This window comes from Oryza sativa, chromosome 1 (genome assembly GCF_034140825.1).
Source record: "Oryza sativa Japonica Group chromosome 1, ASM3414082v1".
In the NCBI taxonomy this organism is placed as follows: domain Eukaryota; kingdom Viridiplantae; phylum Streptophyta; class Magnoliopsida; order Poales; family Poaceae; genus Oryza; species Oryza sativa.
Window position 1 is genome coordinate 27,676,088 of NC_089035.1, and position 17,519 is coordinate 27,693,606.

The window sequence follows — 17,519 nt, forward strand, 5'->3', positions numbered from 1 at the left end:
CGATTCGTAGTACTAGGTAATATCACATTCTATACTAGGTAGCTACATTTTAGGACGGAGGTAGTATTAGCTTAGAGCGTAGACAAAGCATTAAATTGATGTGGATATTGAGCAGGAAAATTGAGTATGCGGGTAATGTTCATTAGAAACTTAGGATGTGTTCGCACGAGCCTGTTCCCAACCAGAACAGCGCGCACGGAAAACGGAACAGTCCATTAGCACGTGATTAATTAAGTATTAGATAATTATTTTTTAAAAAATAGATCAATAAGATTTTTTAAGCAACTTTCGTATAGAAACTTTTTTTTTTTGTAAAAAACACATTGTTTAGCAGTTTGAAAAATGTGCACACAGAAAACGATGGGAATGAGTTGGGAAACATGGGGTAAGAACACGTGCCTTAATGTAAGTGTAAGCGAATTGCCCTGCTTTTTTTATTGGTTTAAATTTTTGGGTTGAATTGATTTATGTATTCAACTTAAAAGTGTCAAACCCCCACAAAGTTTGAGCCAATAAGGGACCTAAATATAAACAAACAAGGAGTCAAGAGTAGATTTGATGGGCGGTAAACTTCCTTACATATAAAAGCCAAAGTGAATAATGCTATTTTTTTATTCCAGAGTTGAAAGTTCGTTGGCTATATTCACATTACTAGCACGATATTTTGATAGATACATATTAAAAGCCAACCTGATTGAATAAATAAATACTACCTCCACTTCAGGTTATAAGACTTTCTAGCATTGCCCACATTCATATAGATGTTAATGATTCTAGGCACACATATATGTCTAGATTTATTAGCATATATATGAATATGGGCAATGCTAGAAAGTCTTATAATATGAAACGGAGGAAGTAAATAGTTCTAAAATATTATCATATCAACATGAAACGATTAAGTGTCACTCCCATTTTAGCCTGTGTATCACCAAGGGTAATAATGGGCGATGACCAAGCGTATCGATTTTTTATAGGAAAAAGTCTAAATACCCCCCGTAAACTTTGGATAAAAGTCCATCTAGCACCTTGAACTTTAAAACCAAACATTTAACCCCCTGAACTTTGGAAAATTGTTCATATTACCTCCTAAGGTGGTTTTGCATATTTTGGATGCTTAAACGAACAACATTAAATAACTTATATAACATATTTGCATATAAACAGTTGTAAATCATCAATTTATATTTATACAATGATACCATACTATTATTATGTCGATAGTTGTCCGTAAGTGAGAGCTAAAAAGTAGTACAAATAAAAATTTAACTAAAGATTTTAATATATATGTTCAATGTGTATGTCACGTGATCAAACTCATTAAATTTATATACAAATTAGATAAAAACCACCATACAAAACCACCTTAGAGGGTAATATGAACGGTTTTACAAAGTTTAGGGGGCTGGATGTCCGATTTTAAAGTTTAAGGTGCTAGACAGACTCTACAGTTTAGGGGAGCATTTGGATTTTTTCCTTTTTTATATAAGCTACTTCTTTCGTTTTATATTATAGGACGCTTTAACTTTTTTTATTTTTTTATAAGTCAAACTTCTTTATATTTGATCAAATTTATAAAAAATATATAGCAATACTTAAAAAACTAATTAATTTTATTAAATCCAACATTGAATATATTTTCATAGAATGTTTGTCTTGTGTTAAAAAATATTACTATACTTTTCTATAAATTTGATCAAACTTAAAAAATTTTGACTTAGAAAAAAATTAAAATATCTTACAATATAAGACAGATGAAGTAGCTAATAAGCTGAGTCAAAAATATCAAAATGCAAATACACGAGCGTGTAGAAGTTGTCAAAAATAATCTGTTAGAGAAAATAACTTCAGGACAATTTTGGGACCACCTGTCAGTGACCCGTCGAAGCCTCGAAGGCTACTAGTAGTACTATTTGTAAACAGCGGGTACACGCGCTACCACACGCCAGGCAAACCCACACGCCGCCTTCCCGCCGCCTCCGCTCTTCTTCCCCCAACCGCGTCGCAAGCCCACGGCGAGCGCCGCCGCCGTCCCACCGTCGCCGATGACCCGCGGCGTCGCTATGGCGCACGCGAGGCTCCTCCTGGCGCGCTACTACGTATGCCAAACGCGGGGACGAAGAACTCACCGCCCAGCCCCCCACCAACGCCGTGTAAGCATACCGTCGAACACCTCCCGTGCGCCACTAACCCGCCTCTTTTCTGTTGCCTGTGCAGGCGATGGCGGCCCCCAGTTGGCCTACCGTATCCAAGAACCTTCCGCTGCTGGGCCATGGACGGTACGAGTAACCTCTTTCTTGAATCGTGCTCGAAATTTTATACCGTGGGTGGGTTTGTCGGGGTCTGGATTGTTGTACGTGCTGTTGTTTTTGAAAGGGGTGGGAGAGGTGGTTATGCATGTTAATCTGTAATTATATCGTTAATTGCAGATCCTTTGGGCACAGATGATCACTAATTATCTGTTGCATGACAGATTAATATGCTATGTGGTTCGATTTTAGCATATGTTTCAGATCACTTAGTGTTGTAGTTTCAGAATCAGAGTATTTCTGCACATCTTTGCCTAATATATACTACCAATAAGGATGTATATGAGAACACCATAAAAAACTTGAAAGATGCACGGAAGTAAGGATCAAGTACTGTTGTTTAACATGAAAAATAAGAGTTCTCTAGCCTGTTAGGTGTACGGCGAATTCTATTGTTGCTGTAGCGGTCATGCACTTTTAATTTTGGTTTGGAAGCATTACAACATGGTTGATATGCTTTTGGAAACAGTTTTTTTTTTTCTGAAAGGAAGCTTCTGATAAATTTTCGTGGCATTTTGGTACAAGTATATGCAAGCATATGCATTTAATAGGAAGACGATTCCTTTGTTCATTTTTATAATTGGAACTTGCAAACCTTTTGTCCGGGCAAGTTTCCTGTTGGGAACAGTCATAGAGGACACAGTGTAGAACTCCATTTAAATCATGGCTAATGACCAAAAAACACTCAAATTCTGGGTTCGATACAAGTTCCGTTGATAAATGAGATCGTATGACGTCTTGTATGGGCTTATGGCCTTTATGCTATAGTGAGCTTTAGCTGATGGTCTCATGGATAACTGAGTGGAGAAATACCATTGTCTATGATGCAGTTCTCATCATCCGATGTATGCAAGTCAAGACGAGATTAAAATGTCAAGTAGAAGATGGTGCCATGGTTCTCCTGACAATCAAGGTAGTCTTGTAAGACACCAGCCTCCTGAAAGTTTCTTAGAAATGTTTGAGGATATTCATTTGAACTCATCCGGTTCATCTGTCCATGTATTAGTGCACCCACGTACAATTCACACCTAGAGTTTCATCTCAACTGGTTGTTTTTTAAATGGAAACTATTACATGTTTGAGGCATGGAGTAGTAATGCAGCTAACGTGCATAAATGGAAACATACTATTATCACAAAAGTAGGGCATTTTTGGAAGATTGCGTATCCGTTACATTTCATTCTCACTCTGTTCTTCTTCTTTGCCTTTTCTTGTTAAACTCTGTACTACCTGTCATTCACTCATTCCATCTACAAAGCACAAACTCTTCTACAATCTACACTAGCCATTCGCCCATTCCTGTCTCTGGCATCACGCAGCCGAGGAGCTTGACGAGGTAGGCGGAACCGGCGGACAACGGCGCTGTGAGTTGCGCCGCGGCGGAGGAGTCGAGCCCGAGCCCTCGAGCGGTGGCACCGCACCAGGCAGAGAAAGATCGTCTGAGCCGCGCCGTCGTCGGGATGTCGTCGTCTACGGCTGCGATCGGCGATCCAGGTCATCTTTCGACCGCCTTTAATTGTTCCCCCCCCCCTCCCCCCCGTCCTCTAATCTCTTCCCGTCGCACCATGCGTACGGGTCGTCGTCGCGCACCAGACCGCGGCCATGTGTCCATGGTGTCCTTCTCCTCCCCTCCTGCTTGAGTTGTCATCGGCGGCGCTCTAATGTCTTGCTTGATGCCGTGGCCGTGGGTGCTCTGTCAACACCATCTTGCTGCAATCGTATGAATCGTCTGCCCATACCCGTAGTTGGGGTGAAAGAAGGCCAGGAGGAAAAAACTTCTCTCATTTAAACGGACACCGGCAGATTTGGTGAATGGAAAACGTGATGTCGATTCTATTCTCCAGAATTTATGCGTTTGCAGTAATACTTTACATTCGACCTTTCTGTTGATATTTTGCAAAACTTTGCTACGGGTGCAATGGCATGAGCCAATCTTTTAAAATTTTAGCTGGGTATTCAAATATATGAACATGTTGTTCTTATTTGATTTTTTTTATAATGTAAAAGAAATGGACAGCAACAGGTAGAAAGAAAGCAATCCACCTAAGTAAGAAGGATAAAAAGAACTAGGAATAACCAAATAAAGGATATCTTAACCATGTAGTCACTAGTCAGGATTCAGGAACCCCTGGTTTGCTCCTCTAGCTTTTTGAATGATATTCAGAATACTATTCTTATCATCTTATTTGAGGGAATAGTGATGTCTTGATAGCATGCAGTACAGGAGCTGTGATACTCCCATCACCATATTGTGGTTCTCCAGTAGCAATATCGATCCCCATTCTTCTGTTCTTGACTTTCTCTTGCCTTGTTAATCCATACTGTCATTTACTGTATAATCTCACAGATCTGCTTCTCCTATTATTTCAGAGCTGGCAAAGAAGATTTGTGTTCCATGCAATTCTAAGGATATACATGCCATGCCAGAAGATTCTGCTAAGAAGATGCTAGAACAGGTTTTATTCTTGTATGATTTTGTAGTCAAGAGTCTGATTAAGGTTATTGGCACTTCATCAACTGACTCTTGAAAACAGGTGGGTGGTTGGGAATTAGCAACCGAAGGTGACATTCTGAAATTGCACAGAGCATGGAAGGTGAAGAATTTTGTAAAAGGGCTTGAATTCCTTCAGCTTGTTGCTGCTGTTGCTGAGGAAGAAGGTTTCCTGTTCTTTTGTTTCTTTTTATACATACTGGCATAATCTATATGGTCTATTTCCACCACATGTTTCCTTAGTTAAATTAAGTCAGCAATGATTAGCTAACTTCTCTTACAGTACTAGTTGATTTGGAGGTTCACAGTTTTACATACCTCTTTTGAGACACCAAACGTACCATAAAAAGGTTAAACAATATGATGCAGAGCAAGTGTTCCAAGTGGAGCTACTGCAAGCTAGTACTATTTCATATGCAGTACTTCGTGGCTGCATGTAATTCTACGCTTATTGTCTGGATGAGATAAGATAGAGAGGAGAGCTAGTAAGCTAGCTCCTGTTGAACTTGGGAAAATATCTTATAATTGTTATGGCTATTGATGAAGAATAGAAAGATTGCATTACATTTGATATAGTGTAGTCATGGTGATCAGAATCAAATTATTAGTTTTCTCACATTTTTCTACCTATGCATTACATTTGTTGTCATAGCATGCTACAATTATATTTAGTATGCTGGGAGTTTATTTACATGTTGCATGAAAAACACTTCTAAACTGTTCACATTTTTTGGATCTCATTTTTGTTTTAAATAACAGTGCCAGTGAAGTATGTTTGATGTCCTTTCGCAGGCCACCACCCTGATCTTCATCTTGTCGGTTGGAACAATGTGAAAATTGATGTTTGGACTCACTCTGTCAGTAAGTGATTTGCATATCATTCGTTTTGCCAATTTGTTTTGATGTGATCATTTAAAAGAATCAAACCTCATATCTCTCAGTATTTTGGTTTGTTCTTTAGTCAAAGTTCCTTCCAAACCTGAAAACACTTGACTCATTACATTTAGCAGTGAATGTTGAAGCCAATGCTGCTGAATGAAATAAAGGGATCACTGTTGTTCCTGTTTAACTTTGTTTAACCTTTTCAATCTCTAGGACTGAAAGGTCAAAATGGCTCTTTCCTAAACCTTAATGAATGATGGCTATTAGTCAATACACTATTTTAGGAACTCTGATTGACTTGACTAAGTTTTCACTTTGCAAGAAAAACAAGATGGCCATAATGGCATAATTTATGCTCTTTATTTGGACAATATCAAAATTCAGATGTTTATTTGAGAAATTCTTGCCCTCTATTAGTTGAAACCTAACCGAATTTCTATGGATTATGGAAAAAAGGTTACATGCTTGGAGCCTTGGATGTTTAGTCTGTTGGTGATTTGCCTTTTCCATGTAAAATATTTGTATGCTTAAAAGGAGATAAGTCAAGAAATAGGGACCAGACATAGCAACTGTAGCTGAAGGCACATAATCACAGTATTTGGTTGTTGAGAATTGGGTTAGGATTTAGGAAGCCGTACTGAAGCAACATAAGCACAGTAACAGAACAGAAATCACCATCAGTCCATCACTCTAGTTTATAATGATGTGATTCCACTGCTATGGTTGCAGGAGGCTTAACTGACAATGATTTCATCCTTGCTGCGAAGATCAATAACCTCAACTTAGAAGGCCTCTTAAGCAAGAAAGCTACAGTCCAAAAGTAGTTCGCGCAGATGAAGCGATTGATTTCTGACGAGATTTATGTACTTGCTTCGGTTAGAATGCGTGAGTTGAGGTATCTTTAACTTGATAAGCTTTTCTTGAATTTGTACCGGGAGTTTCTCTGTTCTTTCTAAATTTTACCAATGCTGTTGGACCGGGTCTACTTCTGTTACAGAATGTCGAGAACCACCATAATCTAGATTTGATCAAGGAGAACCTGTTTCTCTTACATGTGGGCCAAGAGATGTAGGGTCCACGAACATTTTAGAGTCCACCACACCTATTCCGCTACGTTTCCTCATTCTTCCGTATGTTATTCACTTATTTGCACCAGGAGAGGTAACGCAAGTGTCCTAATATGTTTTCAACGAGCACAAATATGTCGTGTGAAACAAAAAGGTAAAAGCTTGTTTTGATTTCCAGTACAAATACAAACCGTGAAAAGTGGCATAATCAATCCTTTACCTTTAGAGTTTGAAGTTGTGTCAGAAAAGATACCACAACGTTCATCGTGAAGAATTGAAGTTAAGGTTGTGTTTAGATCCAAGGGTGTAAAGTTTTGGTGTGTCATATCGGATATACGGACATATATTTGAAGATGTCAAAAAAGTTACCACAATGTTGATAGGTACGTTGCTTTTTTTATCCTTTGATGTTGGCTCTTCCTATCATTTTAAAGCAAAGTTCATCAAGTTTTGAATTATTCACACACCAATAGGGAACGTGAGCTAAGCTAAGGTGTCTAGGCGATTATAAGAGTTTTAACCTACTTATGACCATTATGACCATGCCGTGATTTTAGTTAATAAATAGATGACATGAACAAAGTCAAAGTATCGATCATCCCTACTATTATACATGCTCTTAATTTTTAATTTTTGTTTTTTAAGAACATGCTCTGAAGTAACTATTCCCACTTGTAAAGAACGGAGGGGGAAAAAACGTGTCTAGACAAATCATTTTCAAATGCATATCGCTATGACATATATCGCTGTATAAAATTAGTAACACGAAAGTTGCTTCACAAATATTGAAATCCAAACTTGGGCAATGTTTGTTATTACTCCAACCCCTAAATTTAACTAAAAAGCTAGCTAGGTTTTGCGTGAAGTTATAGAGTAGGATCTCTATAGTTCATTTTATGAGAATACTATAACATGCTCCGCTCTCTTTTTTAAGTGAAACGGAAAGCATTTATTTTATGAGAGCACTCTAAACAAGCCCCTGGTCTGCACATACAATTTTTTTTCTTGACTGTAGATTGAGTTTTAACTGGAAAGTTATGGAGTAAAATACACATGGTACCAATGTCATTTTTAAAGAATATATTTCATAATTATCTGTAAAGCTTTTGGCGGATAGGAACTGCGGGCACATGCATTGGCCATATTTGGCCTTCTCCATGTTTTAGGGGTTGTTCAAATTATGCCCAAAATAATCCTTATCAAATTTTGGCATTGGCAATTTGACAATATTGCTAAGTTTTGGTATGATTTCTTATATATTTACCAAAGTTTGATAAAAAAAAACTAAATGGATGCACATATATATTTGATAAGTTTACCAAAATATGCTATGGTCTAAAATGGCATCAATCTAAACAACCCCTTAAAATCCTGTATAGACAATTGCAGAACAATGAATCATTGATTAACCACTCATCTCTTCAGAAAAGAAACTTCCTTGCAATAAAAAAGAAAAAGGAAGGAAAAATACTCACAAAATATTATCTTCTTGTTAAAGCCCGTTCTAACTTTCATTGGCATCAAACATCGATAAAGCTTGCACGGAGTGCTCTGCTCTGCGGTAAAAACTTGCAGCATTGGCTGCCCAAAACAAGCTATCTCCAGAGGAATGAAGTACCATGCCCCAAACTAGGCCACTTCAGCTTCTAACCAGTAATTCTTTACACATGCAAATATCCGAATGCCAGTGAAGAATGCTCTTGGATGGGGACTGAACTCTGAAATCTGAAAGCCCTCAAGGTGGATCAACGCAACCTGCAAAACTTGTAGCAACACCTGCATGCTGCAGCTTGTCCTCATCTGACTCTGCTTATCAGCAGCTACTTTATGGGAGTATACTTTGAGATGTGCAGCGACCAGCATGTAAAATTAGTGGGGCATCAAGAACATAAAGGTTGAATCACACAGGGTATAAGAAGCAGCTCTTGTTAGATGAAATTAGGACTTACCGTTACAACATAGCAACTCACTATCGAGTAAACTCGTAACAGCTGAAATTAGTCCCCGGACACACGCAACAAGTGAAGAAGAAAAGAAGAAAAAACAGCAACATACTTCGAAACTGTAGAAAGCATTGTCCACTCTTCTCCGCGCGCAAGACGGCAGCTCAGCTAGTCTGCTCATTTCATGGCGCATGCCAGGTCACCAGATCACCTGGCAGTGTAGAGGGGCTTCTCCCACGAGGGCAGGACTCAGTAGATGTGTTGCCAGATCTGGTGCGATGGCTGAGATGGAGTGGTCTGAGAGCTGTTCAAGGTTCCCTCAGTAAGGTTCTGCGGGTGCTCCTGCGGTAAACCAGCCTGTGACTGGTAGAAGCTTGGGTACCCAAGGCCACCGTATTGAGAGGGCTGCTGCCCCTGGCGGAAGCCACCTGGCTGATTCTGGCCCTGGAAACCATAGAAGTTGCCAGGTGGTACCGCTGAAACGGCCCTTGAACCAGCAGCTCCATGAAGCCACATTGCAGAGTTGTCGTTCTGAAAGGCATCACGAATGAAGTCACCAAAAAAATGAAATGGAAATCCAAATGGACAGTTAAAGTGCAAGTGCAAGTGTATTTGTAGTATAATATCCTCAGACAGGACAAAAACACAAATGGCGCCAGAACATAGGCAAAGCATGTGAAACTTACCTGCTGCAAGGCAATGTATTGACTGTTATCTTTGAACTGTGTGCTTAAAGCTTCTTCAAACCCCATAGTTGTGGGTGCAGAGGGGACATTCTGATTTAAGCCGAAATTTCCAGGAATATTATTTGAGCTACCAAAACCTCCAAATCCGGAGACCACTGATGAAGGCTGTGGTGGGCTTGTAGCAGGAAGGCTGCCCTTGTATTGTGGCATCGAATATTTCATACTGACACCAGGCACCCCAGTGGTAGCAGCAGATTGATGGAAAGGTCCATTACTTGAGAAAGATTGCTGAAAGGCTGCTGATGGTAGATAGTAGTTTTGAGGCAAATATGGATAGCCAACCAGATTGGAAAAAGGTCCAAGGGGCAGAGTTGGCTGAGGGTACGGATGTACAGATAATTGTTGTGGGAGAGGAGGCCCAGACGGAATGCTCGCGCTGGGAAGATTTTGTGTAGGTTGTGCATTCGAGAATCCCCCTGGCTTCAATGTCTGGAAAATATAAAATGCAAAGTGGAACTCAAAAATAGAATACAAGCTGAAATGCTAACATATCTATGCCAAATCAAATAGGCATTTAACAGCCAGGAAAATGTACCTACAATTCTTTTATTAATGCAAGAAATAGTTAAACGTTTATAGCTATAAGCTTCTTGATGACTTGATGCTACTATATCCATTCAACTATGCTGAACATAAAGTGTCCATCCTTGAAATAGAGAGTATGACCTCTTTCTAAACTTGTTAACTACAACTTCTACAAATTCAACAAACTTCAGAACAAGCACGATAACAAAAAGTAAAAAAAGATTTTGGAGTTACCTCCTGCATGGAGATTGCTGGTAAGCTGGTAGTCGGTACTGGTGGGTTATATTTTGTAGCTAATTGTGTTGATAGCAATGGTGAAAAGTCAAAGTCCCGAAGGTTGGGAAGATTTGATCCCAGCAAGTTGTTGTGTAGAGTATTTGCTTGCTACAATAATAAATTAGAGTGCCATAAGGATGAGAATTTTTTTTAAAAAAACTCCAATTTGTCAAAAAAATGCATAACAAGAATAAATGATATTGAGCTTGAGAGGATTGATTTTATTTTAGTTAATATTCATATATTGACTATCAACCTGTCACATTACCAAGGACATTCAACACTAAAGAGGTAAACAGGTAAAATTTCATCATCAAAGCAGACACAGTATAAAACATCTTTAGCCAAACAGAGACAACTGAATAAAACATCCTCCGAACGACAGTCATAATGTCTGCAGATTATACGTACTCTAACCTAACTCCTCAATAGCAAAGCTAAATTAACAATTTTGTAACTTAATCAAATTACAAATTCGTGAAAGATTCATATAAGTGATCAGTCCAAGTTGGTACATATGCTAACATTGAGATGGTGACAAACTGACAAATAATAGGAAAAACTGAGATGTTAACTATGTGAAATGATGATCTTCTGTGTGCTCCAATTTCAGGGTATAAGAGAACCATACCAGTAAACTTGAAAACTGAGGAAGATGTTGCACTTGTATGTCTCCCTGTGAGCTCTCCATCGTACTTGGTTGTGTTGTGTTTGAATATACATGATCTGAAACTGATGGCAGATTGTATTGTAGACTTGACACATCTACAGCACCCTGCGTCAGAATATCAGGCTGTGAAACTGAAGGTTCATCAGTATTCTCCATGCTAGTGCCAATTCTGGCTTCAACGTCCCCATTTGTTGAAGAATTTAGAGCAACATTGTTGTCTTGATTCCTGCAAGGCCGGCCTTATCAGAAAAGGCTAATTTCTTGTCATGAATACAGAACATAGCAAGGAAATATTTTCACCTGACATCTTCTTGATCAACTGATGGAGATTCATCTGGAACAGGCACTTCCTCCACTCCATTTTTGTGGACCTTTGATGGAAGCAACCCAGAGAAGGCACCAGATCCAAAACTACCAAAGCTCAGATGCCCACAGTCTGCATTTGCAAGTTGTAGATGATCAGGGATTATAACCGCTGGATTATCTTCGGTAGATTTACTTGCAACTAGATCTTCAGTCTGTAGGCTTAGGTGCTGAATGTTTGCCGAAGCAGATTCCACATCAACATTAGAAACTTCAGCTGCAAAATGTTACACTGTCAGTTTCACACTAATAATTGCATGATTAAGAGAAGAAAGTATCAGCATTTAGGGCCACAGCATATATAACTTAGTACACCAGTACAACGTGAATTAAAATGTATAAAAAAGGAACCAAGCAACCATGCTACATGTGCAATTTTGCATATTTCACTTCCTTGGAAATTTGGGATTGGTAGCGCACTCAGCTATGTACAGCAGCAAACCATAAGCCAACAAGGCTATATGCTTGAACCTTGAATAAATTTGAAAACCAAAACCATCCGTTTCCATTAATAAGCACCATTAGTTCATTGCTGATTCAGATTGGCACAGCATAAAGAAAATTTATCTATATAATAAGATCTTAAACAAGTATATGTTTAAATTGTATCTATGCTTGTATGTTGGAGTGTAGCATGGGCATCTTAAATTAAAATATACTGAAAACTTAAGTTTTGAAAGATCGTATTTCTTGATCCAATTGAAAGTTAGAAGGCATTGAACAAATTACACAATCATTAGTTCAGAATTAAAACAATACTTCATACAAGTTGGGCCAGAGCTGTACATTTTTGTTGTTGACTTGGTAAATGAAATGAATAGATGATACACACTTAAATAATAAGATTGTGGTTTTGTATAAAGTTGACAATGTTGATTATCAGAGTACATATATTCTATTTAAAACTACAAGAAAACAAGGACCCTTCTTTGCAACTCTAGCTGTTAGCTTACAGTCTTCCAACATTCAGATCAAAAACCCTTGTCAATATGAGAGAAATTGCTAAAAGAATCTAACAAACATACTTTTTTTTTCATATCATAGTTTTTTAGTGATGCTAGCAGTCTACCACTTCAACATATTACAGGGAGAAAGATTAAAAGATGAACACTGACAATGAATGGTTTTGTTTTTGTTATGTAAAGGGAAAGCCATTAAAAAAAAATGACCAATGGCCTTGATAAACACTAGACAGTACACCTAATCCATGTCAGAGTGTCATACTATAAGGGTGTGTTTGGTTTGGGGACAAGTGGGATGGGTCTAACCCATCCCAGTTTTTTGGGATGGGATGGTTCCAATTGTGTGTTTGGTTTGTGGTATGGGATGGTTATAGTTTTTTGTTTGGTAGAAGGGATTGAGGTGGGATGGGATGAACAATTTTTCACGGACGTTAGGGCCGTCTGCTCCCAGCGGCTAGCTTCCAGGCTGCGGGTGAGATTGGGGACGAAGGAGCTCGTCGGCGCAAGTTGAGGAGCTCGTCGGCGCGAGCGGAGGAGAGGCGGAGGCGGGTCACGGACGAGCGGCAACGGTCGCGAAGGTGGCGGCGGGCGCGGACGAGCGGCGGCGGTCGCGGAGACGAGGCGAGCGCGGACGAGCAGCGGCAATTGGTCGCGGAGGCGGAGGTCGGACACGGACGAGGCGGCGGCGGTCGCGGAGGCGGAGGTCGGACGCGGACGAGGCGGCGGCGGTCGGTCGCGGAGGTGGAGGGAGCAAGCGAAGGAGGACGGAGCAGCGCCGGGGGAGGGAGCAAGCGGAGGAGGGACAGGCGGCGGTCAGGCGAGCGGCGGCCGGTCCCGGAGGCGAGGCGAGGCGCGAGCGAGCGGAGGCCGGTCCCGGAGGCGAGGTGAGGCGCGGACGAGCGGCGGCCGGTCCCGGAGGCGAGGTGAGGCGAGGCGCGGACGAGCGCGCCTCGCGGCGACGGTCGGTCGCGGACAAGGCGGCGGCCGGTCACGGAGGCGGAGGTCGGACACGGACGAGGCGGCGGCGGTCGCAGACGAGCGGTGGCGGTCGCGGATGAGCGGCGGCAGTCGCGCGGAGGAGGACGGAGCGGCGCTGGGGGAGGGAGCAGGCGGAGGAGGGACGAGCGGCCGTGGCGGCGCTGCGGCGGAGCCGAGCGGGAGGCTGCGTGCGGGAGTTGACGCCGTTTTGTCCGTCGAAGTGGGATGGATTGGTCCGTCCGATTTTGGCGGACCATCTCATCCCGGATCTGAGAGGAATATTCCTCTCCAGGGACCATCCCATCCCACTCACCTCTCAACCAAACACCTCTAAAAGTGGGTTCATCCCATCCCATCCCATCCCATCCTTGCAACCAAACACTACCTAAGTCTATAAGAGAAATTTGCACTTGGTTTCTGAAAAGCATAGCATGGTTAAGGGGGGAAACAAAATATCATGTTAGCCAGTTGGGAGGAATTTTCTATCATTTCAATGGACAGTGGTTCAGAATAGAAGAGCACATTATTTGACTTTAGAGACACATAACCAAAAAAAGGAACTTCTGAAGATGTTTTTGGAATTTCAACTGTATGCTAACCTTCATCATCATCATCATCGTTATCATCATAGTGATTCCCTCGAGACTGGTATGCACTTGAGTTGTGCAATAAACCATTATTAAAATGGTTGTTGCCATCAATAATTTCCAGGTGTCTATCAGAAGGTATAGCTGAGCTGCTCTCTCCTACATGAGAATTATTATACGAGTTCGCATCGTCAGCAACCAACGTTGATGATTCCAAAGATGCCACAGGTAAAGATATGTCACGGGATGTCTCAGGGACTGTTAATTGACTCCCTGGTAGTGTCCCATCCTGTTGAAACCAATCACTCTCTTGTGTCTCATGGTTATCAGCAGAAGCATGACTGGAATTCTTAACTTGAGGAATAGGATCTTGAAGAACAGGAAATCTTTGCTCAAATGTTGTTGGTGGGGCAGTGCTTGCAGATTTGTTTGGGTTCTGGTTTACCACACTTGAGAAAGATGAGGTTTGGCCAGAATAGGCGTTGTCTGTTGAAGCCACAGGCTTGCTAGAAGACCTCACTTGAGGTCTGCCCATTTTCACAATATCAGCCATTGACATCTGACCTGGCACCCCACACCAACTGTTCTGAAATCCCGACGATGGTTGCATTGCTCCAAAAGATCCATCGTGAAGAACATCCTTGTTTACAGTAGAACTAAAACAGAAAAGAAAGCAAATTAGTTAACCATACTGTAAATAGAAACGAATGCCTCTAACATAAATTTCTATATGTTCAAATTTCCATTACCTTGGAACAGTTTGCTTCTGTGTAGAATTAGTTGCTAGCACGCCAGGTCCCAATATTGATGACCTTGAGGACATGTTATCTGGTTGGATTGAAAATTAGAAATGGATTATAGCCAAACATAGAAACTAATGGATAGGGACAGGTTTTAAACTTACCAGCACCACTTGATCCAGACTGAACTGAACTGCTTCGTCCACTACGGTCTGCACCAGCTCTAGTGGCTCGACTATTGGAGTTAACTGCTCCTCTAGATTTTGGCTCAAGCGCCTCCTTATTAACCTGTGTGATATTTCAGCACATACTGACGTGAGCTCTAAAAGCGCACAAAATAAATAATCAAGAGATAATATGGACATGTAAACTTTTAACACTAAAACGTAACCAGTCAACAAATTAAAAAAATGATATATCGACCAATTATCACTGGTTAGCTACACAAGTTCAATACCAGGCCAACTGAAACTACATTAAACTTGTCAAACTGGAAGTAAAAACTAGTCCTGACCTCCTTTTTCTTGTCGCGCTTGCTCTTTACCTCTTGAAACGTATCTAGAGAAAGATTGACAAAATGTCAGATATCATTATCAGGGCACTACTGGAACCATGCAGAACATCAAGCTTAGCGTGCTATTCACAAGAAAAAAATGCACTAAAATGAACAATTGGACATGTTTTTTTTTGAAATGAAGACCAGCATCCCAAGATTATACCATCCAAAGCATGCTGAATAAATTGTAGAAATATATCGATGTAATTCAAATGTTTTACAGATGATACCCAAGTCAATCTCAATTCATTTCCAACTTCCTTTAGAATATTTCTATTATCAAGCAATGAAGGTTATTTACTCAAATTACAGAAAGAAGTTATAGAATATGTTAGTTTCCTACAACAAAGACTACGAGAGATGCACAACTTGATTGCCTATGATCAGTTGACTCTTACTTTGAATGAACTGTAGGAAAGGTGTGCAGAAGATAAATGTTCAGACACAGGTTAATGTAAAGAAAGAGGCAGCCCAACAGGGAAAAATCAGATGCCCTATCCAAACTGAATAAATCGAAACACTGTCCGAGCAGATCGAAAAGACCTAATTCCAAGAGAAGAAAATCAATGTTCACAAAGCTAATCTATATTATGCCCCCAAATGTTAGCATCGGTTGAATTGAGAATATTCGAAATAAAGACTAAGTATAGTAAAAGTTTAAACCGGAGAGTTACAGTCTTACAGCCCCAATCTAAGCCAAATGCAAAATAACACATCAGACAAACAAATCTAGGTAAGATCAAACCAAACCCCCAAAAAAAAAAACACCAGCTATTCCTGCCACTCTCTTGCTGTACACAGCCATCACGGTAATAAATCAAAATAAATCCCCAAAGCAAACCCACCAAAGCACGTCTCCTAACATCCAAAACCGGAACAGAACTCCCCAACACTTCAATCCAATCCAATCCAATCCAGTCGCCACGAAACAATCCAAGCGCAACCAAAGCAGCTACAAAAACTTGAAAAACGGCGGCGAGGTGAGAGACCTTGGGAGAGGAGGCGGCTGACCGCCTCGTCGGGGTCCATGCCGCAGTCCCGCAGCGCCGCGTAGATCTCCGCGTCGGGCCGGTTCACGATCTCCTTCAGCCCCTGCACCAGCTTCCTCGCGGACCCCGGCACTGGCCCCGCCGCCGCCCCCCTCCCTCCCCCTCCCCCTCCTCCTCCTCCTCCGCCGCCGCCGCTCATCCTCGCCGGAGCCCCCCCTCGCCCACCGTCACCGCCGGCAACCGCCCGCCCCCGTCCTGCAAACCAGCCACGCGGCGAGGCGCGAGCGAGCGACGCCGAGCAGCCGCCGCGTCCCCCGCGCTTCGGCTCGCCCTCCGGCTGCTGGCTGCTGCTGCTGCTGCTCTTCCCCCAACCACGCAACGGCGGCCGAAAATTCCAAAACCCTCCCTGCCTCCGCCTCGCCTACCTTTATATAGCTCGATGCGGCTGCGATGCGATTATTATTAGTATTATTATATTATTATTAAAAAATCAATTTCCCAATTTTTTTTGTCCGCGCTTAGGCTGTGTTCGCATGCACCTTTTCCCATCCCCTCTCCTTCGTTTTCCGCGCGCACGCTTTTCAAACTATTAAACGGTGTGTTTTTTACAAAAAGTTTCTATATGAAAGTTGCTTAAAAAATCAAATTAATCCATTTTTGAAAAAAAAATTAGCTAATACTTAATTAATCACGTGTTAATGGACCACTCCGTTTTCCGTGCACAGGAGTTAGAGTTAGGTTCCCCGTCTCCCCCATCCGAACTCAGCCTTAAGCTTCTTCTTCTCTCCTCTCTATCCATCCCCGTGTACACTTGTCGCGGCGGTGTGGGATCTCAAACGCGCACAGAAACCTCTCTCGCTGACATGGTGGGGACACCACCATCTGGGCCCACCTGCAGTATGTGGTTCGCTCGTGGGTAGGATCTTCCGGTGTAACTATAGGCGCGCACGGGATTGTCTGCTCGGGGAGGCGAGGGCTCGCGCGGACAGAGACGGAAGACTTCCGCCCCGAGGCTAGCATGTGGGGGCAATTATTCGGTGGGCCCCACGTGTCAGCGAACCCTGCGACTGGCGTGGCCTCGGAGTTATCCTGAGCGGACCTGACGCGTGGGGCCACGGGGCCGGTGGTGATGAAAGTGACGATGCGTTTTTGGTTTTTTTTTTTTTTTGTGTGGGTCAGTGGGATTCCTCCTCTTTTGCGAGAAGAATTTAGGCGGGCAGTAAACGGAGATCTGTAGTAGTACGCCCCAGTAGTGGTAAGTTAGTTGGGTTTTTCCTGATTTGGTTAGATTCCTCTCCTCTTCTTGGATCACTTTATTCCTCTTCTTCCTTTGACGCAAAAAAATAACACCAGAAATTCGTTAATGTCCAGGGTTTTTTTTAAACAGTTGTTCTTTTCTTTTTGTCGTAACATTCTTTTCCTTCTTTCCTTTGTA

General features: G+C 41.7%; 2 protein-coding genes across 3 annotated transcripts; one reads left to right on the forward strand and one right to left on the reverse strand.

Moving 5' to 3' along the window:
- The first annotated feature begins 1,944 nt into the window (after positions 1-1,944).
- On the forward strand, positions 1,945-6,733 carry LOC4327862 (pterin-4-alpha-carbinolamine dehydratase 2, mitochondrial). The gene is made up of 7 exons (XM_015759452.3): positions 1,945-2,099; positions 2,218-2,279; positions 3,140-3,222; positions 4,680-4,765; positions 4,844-4,967; positions 5,593-5,661; positions 6,412-6,733. Exons 1-7 carry the CDS (start codon positions 2,046-2,048, stop codon positions 6,504-6,506), a joined length of 573 nt encoding a protein of 190 aa, XP_015614938.1. The 5' UTR covers positions 1,945-2,045; the 3' UTR covers positions 6,507-6,733.
- A 1,926-nt stretch (positions 6,734-8,659) lies between these two features.
- LOC4327865 (GBF-interacting protein 1-like) lies at positions 8,660-16,489 on the reverse strand. 2 transcript variants are annotated; one of them, XM_015759439.3, is made up of 10 exons: positions 16,085-16,489; positions 15,054-15,097; positions 14,704-14,827; positions 14,549-14,627; positions 13,812-14,455; positions 11,210-11,489; positions 10,871-11,135; positions 10,198-10,347; positions 9,379-9,867; positions 8,660-9,223 (listed from the first exon to the last, which is right to left on the reverse strand). In XM_015759439.3, exons 1-10 carry the CDS (start codon positions 16,281-16,283, stop codon positions 8,942-8,944), a joined length of 2,556 nt encoding a protein of 851 aa, XP_015614925.1. In that variant the 5' UTR covers positions 16,284-16,489; the 3' UTR covers positions 8,660-8,941. The 2 variants fall into 2 exon arrangements, with proteins under 2 accessions (XP_015614925.1, XP_066162999.1); XM_066306902.1 differs by lacking the exon at positions 10,198-10,347.
- Positions 16,490-17,519: the final 1,030 nt, after the last annotated feature.

Coding starts and splice junctions, on each gene's coding strand:
- LOC4327865 (XM_015759439.3), bottom strand. CDS start 16,283: ATGAGCGGCGGCGGCGGAGGAGGAGGAGGAGGGGGAGGGGGAGGGAGG. Junction 11,490..13,811: donor CGATGATGATGATGATGAAG/GTTAGCATACAG, acceptor AACATTTTGCAG/CTGAAGTTTCTAATGTTGAT. Junction 9,868..10,197: donor CAGCAATCTCCATGCAGGAG/GTAACTCCAAAA, acceptor TATATTTTCCAG/ACATTGAAGCCAGGGGGATT.
- LOC4327862 (XM_015759452.3), top strand. CDS start 2,046: ATGACCCGCGGCGTCGCTATGGCGCACGCGAGGCTCCTCCTGGCGCGC. Junction 4,968..5,592: donor TGCTGTTGCTGAGGAAGAAG/GTTTCCTGTTCT, acceptor GTCCTTTCGCAG/GCCACCACCCTGATCTTCAT. Junction 5,662..6,411: donor TGTTTGGACTCACTCTGTCA/GTAAGTGATTTG, acceptor CTATGGTTGCAG/GAGGCTTAACTGACAATGAT.